Source organism: Battus philenor, unplaced genomic scaffold (assembly GCF_028537555.1).
Source record: "Battus philenor isolate CCGP_79_NKW_IND1 unplaced genomic scaffold, ilBatPhil1.0.hap1 SCAF_25, whole genome shotgun sequence".
In the NCBI taxonomy this organism is placed as follows: Eukaryota; Metazoa; Arthropoda; class Insecta; order Lepidoptera; family Papilionidae; genus Battus; species Battus philenor.
Window position 1 is genome coordinate 976949 of NW_027181688.1, and position 14227 is coordinate 991175.

General features: G+C 31.6%; 1 protein-coding gene across 2 annotated transcripts in view; it reads right to left on the reverse strand.

Moving 5' to 3' along the window:
* LOC137924971 (neural/ectodermal development factor IMP-L2-like) overlaps positions 1–14227 on the reverse strand; it is a 111409-nt gene continuing 97182 nt past the window's right edge. The window contains exons 1-7 of one of the 2 annotated variants that reach the window (XM_068768395.1): positions 12759–12897; positions 6490–6638; positions 5801–5958; positions 4488–4647; positions 2633–2826; positions 1638–1760; positions 1–242 (exon numbers count right to left, since the gene is read on the reverse strand). In XM_068768395.1, the coding sequence (XP_068624496.1) occupies positions 234–242; positions 1638–1760; positions 2633–2826; positions 4488–4647; positions 5801–5958; positions 6490–6601 (756 nt within the window). In that variant the 5' untranslated portion in view covers positions 6602–6638; positions 12759–12897 and the 3' untranslated portion in view covers positions 1–233. Of the gene's footprint in view, positions 243–1637; positions 1761–2632; positions 2827–4487; positions 4648–5800; positions 5959–6489; positions 6639–12758; positions 12898–14227 lie in introns of those variants that run through there. The other variant, XM_068768394.1, reaches the window with a different exon arrangement.

Consider the following 14227-nt stretch of genomic DNA (forward strand, 5'->3'; position numbering starts at 1 on the left):
TTTAAAAAAAATTGCAACATTTTCTTATTATAATTTTAAGTACATTTAATTACAAAAATAATATTTAAGTCGCACTTGTAAATAAAAAATATCTCTTCACTTATATTTTCTCATCGATTTGAATGGAAAAACGCACCGTTTATACGTATCGTGTGAAACGCCCTTAACCTATAGAAAGTAAGTCAATTATAGGAACGTTTTAAGTAAATTCAACTGCTTTTTCACTGTTCGATTTATTCGGCCTGAAACAATAAAGTACATTTATATTAAAAATACTCATATTTGCAGATAAAAAATAAATATATCATATGGGAACATATATTATAGCAACCTTTATACATATATCGATGTACCGATATACAATACTAATAGAAATTATTGACCTATAGAATTTCAATAGAAAAACTTTACTAAAAACTAATGTCACATATATAAGAGTGATCACTTTATTTATTGAAAAAATTTTATATATATAGCGGCTTGGGCTTTAAATTTCTAGTTAGGTGTGAAATATATATTCACGTCTTTAATGTTTTTACACCAATACCCAATCACCCTGTATATCACGTAGAATTTTTTTTGTTTGCATATACCTAGACATCGTTGTATTTTTGCTTGACGTTGATTTATGGGACACATTAATTATCCCAATGAATTTTAATATTACGATTCTTGCAAGTTAATAAGATGCAGTAGAAGTCTAGTAAGTTAATATTAAGTAATTTTAAGTTTTGTTTACAACGTATTGCTTATTTTTATTGACATACGGGTCCGAAAAGTAATGGCGTTCCTGTCGTCATATTTTACAGAAAAACCGATTGATTTGTTACCGCTCCGGCATTGATTTTGTATACTAGACGGCAAAAGGTTGTTGATAACGAAAGTGACTATATTTTCGATTAGAAATAAAACCTTGTTAAAGATGTAGTCGTGTGATTTTAACTTAAGAAAGCGACATTACTTACCGTTCCCTCTAATATATTGACAACTTCGATTATATTTTGTCGTCGAATTAAAATAACATATAAAAATTAATGTTGAATGTCAATCTCAAAAGATTCTGTACAGCCAGATGTATTAGCATGTCGCATTCGAAAAGAAAAAATAAATAAATTATTGTTTATGCCGTACGATGTCCAATGCCGGACTAATATATATATACATATCCCCGCATCTAGCGTCTTCTTCTTTCTAGCAGATGGATGCTCATCGCAACGCAAAGGCTTTCTCGAAGATCGCCACGGTGAACGGTCCTGCGCTGCCCGCATCCAGCGATTTCCCATGACTTCCCGCTACTTCACACGACTTCCCGCGACTTCCATTGACTTCCCTCGACTTCCCGCGACTTCCCGCGACTTTAACTGTCCTGTGTTCTATGTCTGTATCATGTCCAGCAGTGGAAGTGTTGCAGCAGTAAGTTTTGTCGATTCATATAATCTACCTCACACAGCAAGTTAGATATGTTAGTATGATATTTATCTTCTCCTTGGCTACTTATTTCTCAGCGAACTTATTAGCTGAAAGTCGAAGGTAAATTAGAAAAGAAGAGACCGAAAGGAGGCAACTCGTCAAAGAAACTTTACAGGAAGGAAGAATGATGTTATAAACACAAGAGTGTTGTCAAAGGTGGTACTCACACGTGCGGGGTACACGAAGGTTCGTGCCAACTGGCTGCCAAACACGTTAGTGGCCTGGCAGGTGAACTCGCCCATGTCGCTCCACAGAAGCCTCGATATCACCAGCTCACCTGAACGCAACACCTGCGATCACAAATTTAAAATCAGATTATAGATTCTTCAAGAAAAATGGTATTACATATTTAATACATTATACATTTTTTTTGAATAAATGTCATTTAATGGAATCAGGCGTTACCTTGCGGAAGTTCATCCTAAGTAAGAAAATAACCAATACAAACAAAATGCACCGCCCGCCAGCCCGCTGACAAATGCGTATGCGGCAAACAATGCGAATTACACAACTGCCACCGTCAAATCACTCAACACGTGCTTCACCCTTCCACGGAGCATCTTCAAGAGTTATGTTACACCGATTAGTGTGATATGTGAATAGTGTGATGGGATATTGGTCTTTTTCTTACTTAGGATGGACTTCCGCAAACGCCTGGTTCCATTAAATATTTTGGAAAGGGACAATCGACTTGAATTTTGGTTTCGTAGAGCACTTAATATTTTTTGGTTTCTTAATAAATTTTCTTAGGTAGATAAGTCTGATCATTTTGAGATGACGTTGATATATGGGACACGAAAAGTCATACGTATCAAATCGACTTTTATACCGATAAACAGAGGGCATCTTACTTTACGTAATACATACATTAAACCTTTGGAAAGAGACAGTCGGCTTATTTTGGTTTCGTAGAGCACTTAATAATATTTGGTTTCTTAATAAATTTTTCTTAGGTAGGTAAGTCTGATCATTTTGAGATGACGTTGATATATGGGACACGAAAAGTCATACGTATCAAATCGACTTTTATACCGATAAACAGAGGGCATCTTACTTTACGTAATACATACATTAAACCTTTGGAAAGAGACAGTCGGTTAATTTTGGTTTTAGATGATAATTTCGGTTTTAGATGATAATTTCAGGTTTTAGATAATTTTACCTTCATCCTCGGATCCAGGCCGACTGGACGACCGCCATTATCTCGCCAGGCGATCTTGGGACGAGGATGACCTTTCACCCTGCAAGGCAGGACCACGTTGTTGCCAATGAGATCCACGAACACCTTATAGGTGACCAGGATGCGTGGAGCGAGCGGTATCAGTTTGGTCCTCTCTGATATGTCGTTGGCGCCATCTATCAATGAGTAGAGTAAACATGTATACTATTTTTATAATATCCTTACAAAATTATGCTTATTCAACGAAAACCAGATGACCACGTGGTAACTGCCTTAAGCCTCCCAGAATTCCCAAGAGGGAGATGGCGTCCAAAAGCTATGTGGTGATCTAATATCGGAAAGGAACTGGAAACCCTTCAACTTGATGCAGAGACAACCCAGGATAGAGTAGCCTGGTGCAAATTGATAAGGAAACCCGACCCCAAATAAAGGGAAAAGGGAAGGAAGAAGAAGACAAAATTATGCTTATATTTGGAAAGATAAAGGTGTTTATAAATTAAAAATCTGAACTGTTTTATATCATAACTCAATTTAAACCAGGGCTTAACAACACGCGGCTCGCAGGCCGTTTGCAGCTCTTCAGAAATATTTATGCGACCCGCGTGCCGTTTCGAAAATTCAATTTGTTTTATCGACTTTAATTATAATAACAGAATGGTAGTACATACTAAACCAAAACAAATTTGTGACGAATTAGTTACTCGCACAGCGACTTGTTCAAACAAGCGACGCATCTGTGCAAATTTTTGTATAGAATTTGTAATGTTTATCATAAATAAAGTTTTGTAGATTATTAAAGAGTGTTACACTATATGTGGCCTTGCCAAACAATTTTAAAATTTTATTTGGACATGAAAAGGTTGCATACCTCTGGTTTATACAATAACACAGTGACAATAAATTAGTACTAAGGCGTTACCTATGATCTAAAGCAGTGTTTACCAACCTTTTTTTTGTACTACCAACCTTAAATTTTTTTATATGAAAATGAAAAGTTTAAACTCGTTTCGAGTCCATTTTAGAATTGTCTTATTTAACAATCAAATTGTACCTCCGTGGGCGTGGGTCCCACGTTGGGAAACACTAAACACGGTTTTTCACTTTTTGTGTCATTGTCAAACCATGAATTATAACTAGACAATAGAAAATATACCGACTTAGACTCTGAACAGATCGTCGCTGGAACCTTTAAGATCCTGGAATGGAGATCATAATCCGGCAGTCGAAAGGAGAAGAGAAGACGTTATCTTATCATCAGAAGACGATGATTGCAGACAACTTGACGTCACTGAAAACCTGTGGGGGAAGGCCTATCTCTAGTGGATGTCTTATGGCTGAAATGAATATGGTGAAGAATATATATATATATATATATATATATATATATATATATATATATATATATATATATATATATATATATAAGCAGTGATCGTCCGCCGCCAGGTTTGCTTTGGGCGGTCGAGTCTTCGCTTTCCTTGAGGATTCCATTCTTGCTTGCCTCTGTATGTGATCAGGCTCTCTTCGGTCCGTGTGGCCTATTCAGTTCCACTTGCGGCGTTTTATCTGCTGGTCGATCGACATCTCACCGCACGTTATAATATAACATATATATTGACAAATTATATATATATATATATATATATATATAGTTATTAGTGTGAATAATATATATATATATATATATATATATATATATATTATTCACACTAATGATATTGTTATGATTGAATATATCATTCACGAACACGTGGCTGGATGTAGACCGCTTGAAAATATAGCTGATGTCCTATGACTCAAAAGCATGATGAATCCTGGTATATGGTGTGGTACTCACTGGTGGTGTGAATTGTGGTGACAGCCCGTGCTGTGTTTGTTCCGGCTACCGCCAGGCACGAGTACTCTGCTCTGTCTGGCCGCGCCACCAGCAACGTCGAACTGACCCTCCCAAGAGACGTGGGATTGGTGTCTATCACCTCGTTAGATTCTTCATCGTACTGCAAAAATAAATTTTCGTATAAGTCGAAGGTTTTTTTCTCTCTCGTACTGTCTATATTTCTATCTTTTTCCTTTTATCTCTGTTACTCTTCTATCATTCTTCGTATGATATATCTTTCCTTTTCGTTCATTCTACAATTATCTATCATTCTTTTTCATATATATTTCCGTTCATTCATCGCTTCGCTTCTTTACCATAACTTATTATTTGTTTTGTACTATTTTACATTATTATTTGATATACAAATTTATTAAAAATTATCACAACTTTTCAGTTTTATTAACCTAACATTATTTTGGGTTGTCGAAGATTATAGAATGACAACCAAGAATAGGTACACGGTGTTACGTGGGCCCCCTTTAGATGGACCACCGTGGAAAGTAGTAAATATTTTCATTTGTCTATAAAAGCCTTATTGTTGACCAATTGGTGTTAAGGATATAGTATGGAAGACATCAGATGCGGGCAGTGAAAAACCAGACATTTGGTGAAGAAATATGCAGTGAGCACAACCGTATTATTTGAAGAAATTCACTTGTGGTTTAAGCGGTCAAAGATAACTTGGACTTATTGGGCCAAAAGACGAGAGTGTGATAACAAGATATCTATTTATTTATTGATATAAAAAATCACGTACAAAGGAAGGCATTATATCAAACTTCGATTTATTCAACACATTTTCATTTAAGAGAAGCAACTGTTGTTTCCAGTCGGCTTTTCTCAACAGATAATCGTTAATCTGGGTAAGAAAAGGACCAATATTTAGCCACTTCCGCACATGCAGTGGTAGTCGTGCAACAAAGTGCACCGCCCGCCAGGTCGCTGATAAATGCGTATGCGGCAAACAATGCGAATTAACTGCCACCGCCAAATCACTCAACACGTGTTTCACCCCTCCACGGGGCATCTTCGGGAGTTATGTTACACCGATTTGTGCCAAACACAGAGTCTAGAAGCATCAATAGGTGCACTTTGTTGCACAACTACTACTGCATGTGCGGAAGTGGCTAAATATTGGTCCTTTTCTTACTTAGGATGGACTTCCGCAAGGTAACGCCTGATTCCTTTGAATAATTAATCTGTGGTAGTTTACTACAATAATGCTTAGTTAAATAGAGATATTAAGAATTTTTAAATTTAGAATCTTTTACCTGGTATATTGGTGCGTCGTTTTTGAACCAGTGTATAGATGGCGCTGGGGATCCAATTGCTTCGCACGTGAGTTCCAGTGGGACACCGGCGTAAAAAATGACCGGATTTGGGTTTTTCAAGAGAGTAAGAAATTTTTTCAATGTATGCTGAGATTGCACTAAAATGCGGAAAAAGGGTTTAATTAGACATTTAAATGCGCAAATAAATTCTGTCAATAGACAATAGACAAATCTAGTTAATAACGATTGCTTATACGCACAAAATTTAAATCTATAAATAAGTAAGGCTTAATATGAATAGATAATAAGCTCTAAACTTTTTACATCAAGAACCAATCACCTTATATATTTAAAATATAAAATTTAACCCTGAAAATTTACGGTCTGTTTGGTTAGATGCATTTTTTTTAACAACTTGACTCTGTATTAACAAATGTTATTGGCCAGTCGCAATAAAATAGAAAAAAAAAAATTAATTAAATGATTTCTTTATTTATTGATTAAATGTGAAATAGATTTATTAATATATACGATATACACAGAGAGAATGACAGTAATAAATTGTAAGGCGTGAATTGTCAAACACGTGAAGTTTCGATGTCGTGTTTTTTTATATATACTAAGAGAAAAAACGTACAAAATATTTAAGAAAAATATATTTTAGTTGCTTAAAATTAATATTTACTTACTGTCGACGCGGCTGTCGATTTCTAGAAGTTTCATGTGTTTATTGACGTTTGCGGAGCGGCCGCTATCGCACAACAGCGCCGCGGTGGCGAATAGCAGCACTGCGTTGAACATTTTTGTCTTTGTACTGGGAGAGATTCAAAGTTATATACTGAAACGAAAGAAAGGAAAATGTATTTATCTTATGACAATTAAATGTGATTTCACTGTAATGTTACATATAAAAGAATAATTTCACTGTTGAGGAATTTTTTGTTTTCTCCAAAAATATTTATAAAAGATGTTTTTTATTGCTTAGTATAGTTTTAAAAGGATATCGCTTATAAATGAAAACATTGTATTAAAAGGTCTACAACTATCTAGTTGTATTACCTCAGTTATTATTCAATCTAAAATAATAATTTTAAAACGTTTTAAGTTTGCTCAAAATTAATTTATTTACTTTTTATTTTTAAGTTCAATAAAATATTAATGTAGTGACATTATAAATGATATCTTTTTATTTGTTTTCAATCTCCAATACGTAACAGCAGTTTGCTTCTATAATGTTTACTCCGTACAATAGATGGCGCTTTTATCAATTATTACCATCTTTATATTTTTCAACTACATTTTAGTAAAATACATAGGTTAATGTTGTACCTTGTATATAATTGAAAGAAATAATTTAAATCATAACGAATTTAAAACATGAATATATTAGTTTGGAGTTTATTTGAGATATAGACATATATATATATATATATATATATATATATATATATATATATATATATAATAGAAATGTAATACTTATAGCCGCGGGGGAGGACAGGCTTAGGGGGCGCCAGGGTTTCATTGCACACTGGCGCTACAAGAGCTACAACCGCCCCTGCGTTTGGACAACCAGTATTTTCCTGCTACGTAGATCCTATCATCATTCCACCGCCTGTCTGGTCTTTACATTTCCCTTTTCCGACTATCACTTACAATTTATTGTTTGTATAATTCAAGTAAGAAAAGGACCAATATTTATCTACTTCCACACATGCAGTGGTAGTCGTGCGACAACGTGCACCGCCCGCCAAACCGCTGATAAATGCGTATGCGGCAAACAATGCGAATCACATAACTGCCACCGTTAAATCACTCAACATGTGTTTCAGCCCTCCACGGGGCATCTTCTTAAATGTTGGTTCTTTTCTTACTTAGGATGGACTTCCGCAAAGTAACGCCTGATTCCATTAAATATTGTGCTCGTAGTTCACTTGTTGGCCAACGGTTTATATGTGTCCGACCCATCGCCACTTATTTATTTTCATAATAATAGAACAATCTACTTTCAGATTTTCTTTAAATGACCCCAACTTTTCATTCAGGTTTACAACCCTAAATATATCTTAAAAGATATCACATCTTGGAAATGAAATGTGTTTACTAGAATATTTACATAGTTATTAAGTATGCTATTTTAATTTCTTTTAACCCCTAAATGCATAACTTTTTATTTATACTTTAAATATATATATATATATATATATATATATATATATATATATATATATATATATATATATATATATATCTTGCAGATAAGTACAATACAATGAAGGAAAAAATAGAAAAAATATATATTCTTTATACTTATTTATTAAAAAAACTTATATTGCAGATGAATTTACTTTTGTGTAGTACTCATTAGACGGTTAATTGGTATGTTGCAGTTTTTCATCATCATGCATTTAAGGGTTAAATATTATAAATAGTACCACAGAGTTTCTTTAGCTTCTTCTTCTAGTATTCTAGTCATTTTAATAGTAGACTTGTCATCAACAAGAGATGTATTATATATGTTTAATAAAGAACTTTGGAGTTTATTTACAACTGTGAGGGCGATGTCTGAAAAATCAAATCAGTTCTTGAAAATCATCACTTGACAATAAGACACCTCGCTGATGATGTTGGAATATAATTTGTGTCAGTCTAAACGCACCAAGCCTGGTTTAGTTCATGTCAAACTGCATAGATTCTTCGCGACTTTTTTGCCAAACACTCGATTCATATTGATCCACAACCACCGCATTCGACTGATTTGGTTCCGTACAATATAGAAACTAAAAACTTAATGCAGGATTATCTTAAAGAAAATACCAGAAAAAGATTATTACCACTGTTTGGATGGTACGGGAATTCGCACGAAAAAGTCGCACGGTGCCAAATCAGATGAAAACGGTGATGTGAATGAAGTTTGTGATGACTTTTAATCCAAATAATGAGCGATTTTGAAACTAATAGAGACAATACGTTTAAGACACAAAACATCTCTAAATTGATTTATGCTGAGAAAAATGATATTTCAACTTTTTATATACAGACCCCTGGCAAATATTATAAACAGTACTACCAACCTAGGATAAAAAAATTCCTTACTTCCTAATGTTACCTCGGCGTATTAAAACCGAATACTTTTCTCAACAGTAATTTTTGAGATTCTATTCGACTTATATATCCAAGTTGTGTCGAATGGGCTAAGTTCTGGAGTAGGGTACGTGGATCATTGCAAGGTGAACAGGCAACCTTGTTAAGCATTGATGCTTCAACTACTGATGATGCTACTTAAGCTTAAATTCTCTCATTGTCATCACATCACCACATTAATTAATGGAAACGAACATAAGTCGCTTCCATTTGCATCTTGACCGCTACATAACCCTTAAAAACCCAGAGCAGTGATTCCCAAAGTGGTCAGTATCGACTCCTAGGGGTCTATGATAACCTGCAAGGGGTCTACGTCAGCGAAAAAAATTTTGGGGGTCTATGAAATGAAAATGGAGGTCCACAGATTGGACATCATTAGCCGATTAACCCTTACAAAATTGACGCCAAATGTTGATAATTTATTATTACAGCATCAGGTTCATCCTTCTCACTAAAAATATTGACTTATTGCTTATGTTATTTTATTTATAGTTTATTTTATGTTTATTTAATGTTACGTAAATTTTACATAACAGATACGAAATTATATTTTGAGTAGTTTTAATTTAAATTCAATTAATGAATGTATAAATTAACATTTGTTTTTACTTTAAGTTTTTAACACTAGACTTCACTACAGTTAGAAATTTACAGGAAATCAATATCAGGTAAGTAGGTGGTCTACCCAACACGGAAAAATATAGCAAGGGGTCTACGACACAAAAAAGTTTGGGGAACTCTGACCTAGAGTGTCAATTTTGATACCAATCTTTTAAACCGAATGTTCACATTACTATTAGTTTTTTTATAGGTAGGCTGTACGTATTTTACTTTTGTATAATATTCTTTCCAACGAAATTAAACAAAAATCTAATGTCATTATTGTTTTATTTTATCTATGAGTAGTATGAATATTAAAAAAAATCACTTTCGTAAATCAGGCTATTAAGGGATAATAGATCCACTCACTAGGGGGCGGTAGTTTTTGTTAGGAATTTCATGATTTTCACACTCGTCATACAACGCCATCTAGCGGTTACAGGAAGACTTACAGTTTCATAAACAGATTAACGAAAAAAAAATGTTCACAGATTAAAAATTTAAATGCGATTTAAAAATAAATAAAATTTGATTTGATTAAATGATGAATTTAAACATTATTCAGCTACTTTGTAAATAATGAATGTTAGATATATATGACATTGTCTTTCTTAGTTTTGACTAAAAGTTAAAAGTATATTATTAAATAAATCTTAAAGCATTCAGTAGTTTTTAGTTGACCGAAATGTGTTAGTTATTGAGTACATACAATGCAATTTAAACCATAATATATAAACAAACATAATATAAATATATAAACCTAAATCTTTGATCCCTGTTTAGTAATGTTTTTATTTGTTTTTTAATTGTTTAACTATAGATCATTATATGTTCTCAGTGAGATAGTTATAAGGTAACAACTATAACTAATTTTATATTTCTAAGTTTCTAAGTTTGTACTTTCTTACTGCCTTTTGTTACTATCTCCAATAAAGTAAATAGTGGAACTGTGTTTGTTGACCCATTTGCGTTTTATACTATAATGTCTAACATCGAAAATTATTGAAATTAATTTAAAAAGAGCGACTATTGAGTTTCTGGCTGGCTCTCCTCAGCAAATCATATTTTCAAGTTAGTTGTGATTTACTTATGTAAAAATAATTATAACAATGACTTGTAAATGTCTATTTGAATAAAGTAACTATGAATTTTAAATTTTGAAAGAATCTTCTAGAAGAGCTTCAAGATTTGACTTCACTTTTTGACATTCCTCAACTTGAAATAAGCTATGTGAGGGTATTTTATATATAGTCACTTTAAAGAGTATTTTTAAAATAAGAACTTAAATAAACTTATTTTTGAGCTAGATCCAGATTTCCCGATCCGTATTCCTGGCTACTACTAGCAATACTTTCATTTAAAATCATCTTTCGACGTTTAAATTCAAAATTCGAACACCGATTTAAATTTATACGCCCAAAAATGATTTTACTCATAAAATCCATCTAAAGTTTCGTAAAACCCTTGGTATACAGTATATATATACACATATAGTGCAATAGTAAAGTATATTAGTTTTTAAATGACTTTTTAAAAACGAATCTTCGAGAACTCATTGAACACAATTACATGAATTGCTTCAAGCGGAACGGTGTCTTATCTGACATCTGATGCAAGGATCGCTTTAGATATAAAGAGAAATCGTATCGAACAACTAATGCACAGAGTATAGAGAATCTGTAATTCTCCTAAAACATTTGATATAATAAAACAAAACATTCTAACAAAATGGCGACTTTTTCAATACCATAAACTTGATTTATTTTATAAAACCAAATAGTGTCGTTTGGAAGAATGTTCTGGAAGGTCTAGAAGACGTTTACATGATTTATTCTTCTTAAAATAAATTTAATACAATCCTCTGGAAAACTTGTTTGTGAGAAACAATCCTATATAATTAATGTTCAAAGTGTGAATTACATCAGATCATATCTCAAAGTACCGTTCTCTTCCTTTGGCCTGCCACGGCTATAACAAGCTAAAAAGGTACCATTTTTCAACAAAAAGCTATGAAGTGATATCTTTGAAATATGTTACATTTTTTTTTCTATTTAAGTGCACACAGAACACAACCTGCTGGGACAGATAGTGTACAATAATTATTTTTAATATTTATTAATTCAAAAAACAACTTTTCATTATTTACCACCATCACGTTAATTTAATATTATTAGAAAAAATATTTTGATATATTATCTATCACAAAAATTATAAATTTTAAACATGGCAACACTATTCAATACTTACATAGGCATAAATGTGATTAAACGTGATTTCTACTAATGAATTGTTAATATATATAAATATGTAAATATACAATAACATAATAAAACAGATTTAATGATATATATGTCCATTCGAAAAAATATTATTGTTAAAAATTGTTATTACGTTGAATTATTGTTAGAATTTTTTTTTTAAATTTACTTTATAAATTCAAATATATACCAATATAAACAATGTGACTTAATTTAAAAAATAGTGATATGTTTACATGCACTAATAAATTTAAAAGCTTAAAATTTAAAAGAAAACCAGGACTTTATTCCGATACAATATTAATATAATTTATAAAATAGATAATGTTGCCATATGTTTATTTATCATCATGGTAAACGAATATATTTTCTATTTAGATTGACATATTATTTATTAATTTTAGAATTTATTATAATAATTTTGTGATTATAGCATCGCGGTTTATTTTATGAAATTTTAAAAAATAGCTTACTTTTATGTACCATTATTTTTTATATAAAAAAATGACAAAATTTATTTTTACTTAATTGATTTTTCATAAATAAATGTCTACTATATCCATTAAAGATTTTTTATTGACATTTATACTAAAAAATATTACTAAAATAATAATTATTAAATGGCAACATTTAGTTTAGTAAAATTGAATTCTTTTGTATTCTATATTTGAAATCGAATCAGGACTTTAAAGAATATTGAAATTTATATTTTTTTATACCGGCCGTTGTGAAAAAAAATTACAATGTGTATTATCTATTTTTACTCTGTGGTAAAGAATAGATGAGCTCTGCTTTAAAAAATGTCGTTTCCATAATTATCTTTGTTCGAGTTTGTCATATACGTAATAACCATTTCAGCATATCTCTGTATTAATCATTGTTCTTTATTAAAATAAATGTCACGTATTTCAACAATGCTGCCGTGAAAAATGTTTAATATAATTTTAAATACTCACCAGTAAATACAGTAATAATATCACAGTCTAACAATTTTTAAAATACGTAAACTTTGAACACAGAACACAAATAAGATCGAATTTTTTGACACGGGGAATTCACGAAATAAAAAAAAGGGAATAAGCGTTTATAGAACTTTCTAGACGCGTATGCACCCGATGGAGTCCTGAACTAAATGGACTTGCGATATGCACTGATCAGCTTTATATAGGCGTTGCGGGATTGTTCGAATTTTGAATTTCAATACGGGAACGGCCATGGAAAAACTTAAGAATCGGGCGCGAAGAATTTTCTCGCGAAACGTCAGATTTTGGCGGGAAGACGCTTGTTTTAAATATAGTTTTTAACCTAAAAATTTAACAGATTAATTAAAATATATATATTTTTTATATATGTACAACATCTGCTAAATTAATAAATATATATAATAAATATTTTTTTATATATTAATTCTTTATATTACATCGAAACAAAACTATAATAAGTTGAAATGAACGTGAGGGCGTGTGTTACAAAACGATTTTTCCTAGACAATAGATGTACATACATCACAGATTATTTACAATACATATAACATATATATATTTAATACCTTATATTAAAATACAATATATACATATGTAATATTTAACCGTCTTAGGTAATAAATATCTTTTTATTTCTTTTTTTTTCTCTTAAAAAAATTTATACAGTTTGTAGGGTTGCAATAAACTACACGGGTAATTAAAAAGAATTTAACGGTGTAATATGTATTTATAATCTTGTAAAAGGTTTATTTTTTTATTGTAATGCGACTGGCGAATACCTACTGGCTGTACAAAAGTCTGCAGGCACAGATAACAAATAATATTGATGTGTGTGTAATAATTCGAATTTTGAAAATGTTTTTAAATTTAACTTTATATATATGATTTTCGAAGTCATAAACCATAATCTTTGACCCCTGATTATTAATGTTTTTACTTGTTCTGTCATTGTTTGACCATAAATCATTTAATGTTTTCAGTGAGATAGTTATAAGGTAGCAATTGTAACTAATTTTATGTCTATGCTTCTAGTTTGTACTTTCTTACTTCTTTTTGTTACTGTTTATCTCCAATAAAGTAAATAAATAAATAAAGTCTTAATGTTTGGATATCATACATAAATTTACAGATGACATATATATTCAACGTTTAGCAAACATCCTGTATGTTTAATGTACCGAATTAACAAAAAAACCGTGGAGACTATTAAGACAAATAAATGAAGTGTTTTAAAAGTTTGAAGCGAAAAAGATTTGTAATAAAATTTCATTTTATACAATGGTTGTTTTTGGCTACATTAAAAACAAGATGGCGCATGACCAAGCTAGATATTAATAGTTAAGACTCTGCAGTCAAACTGTATATATGGTTTGCAATAAAACCTTTTTGATAAATGTAAATAGGAAAGAGTTTAAAACAAGAACACGTCAAATGTGGAGGAA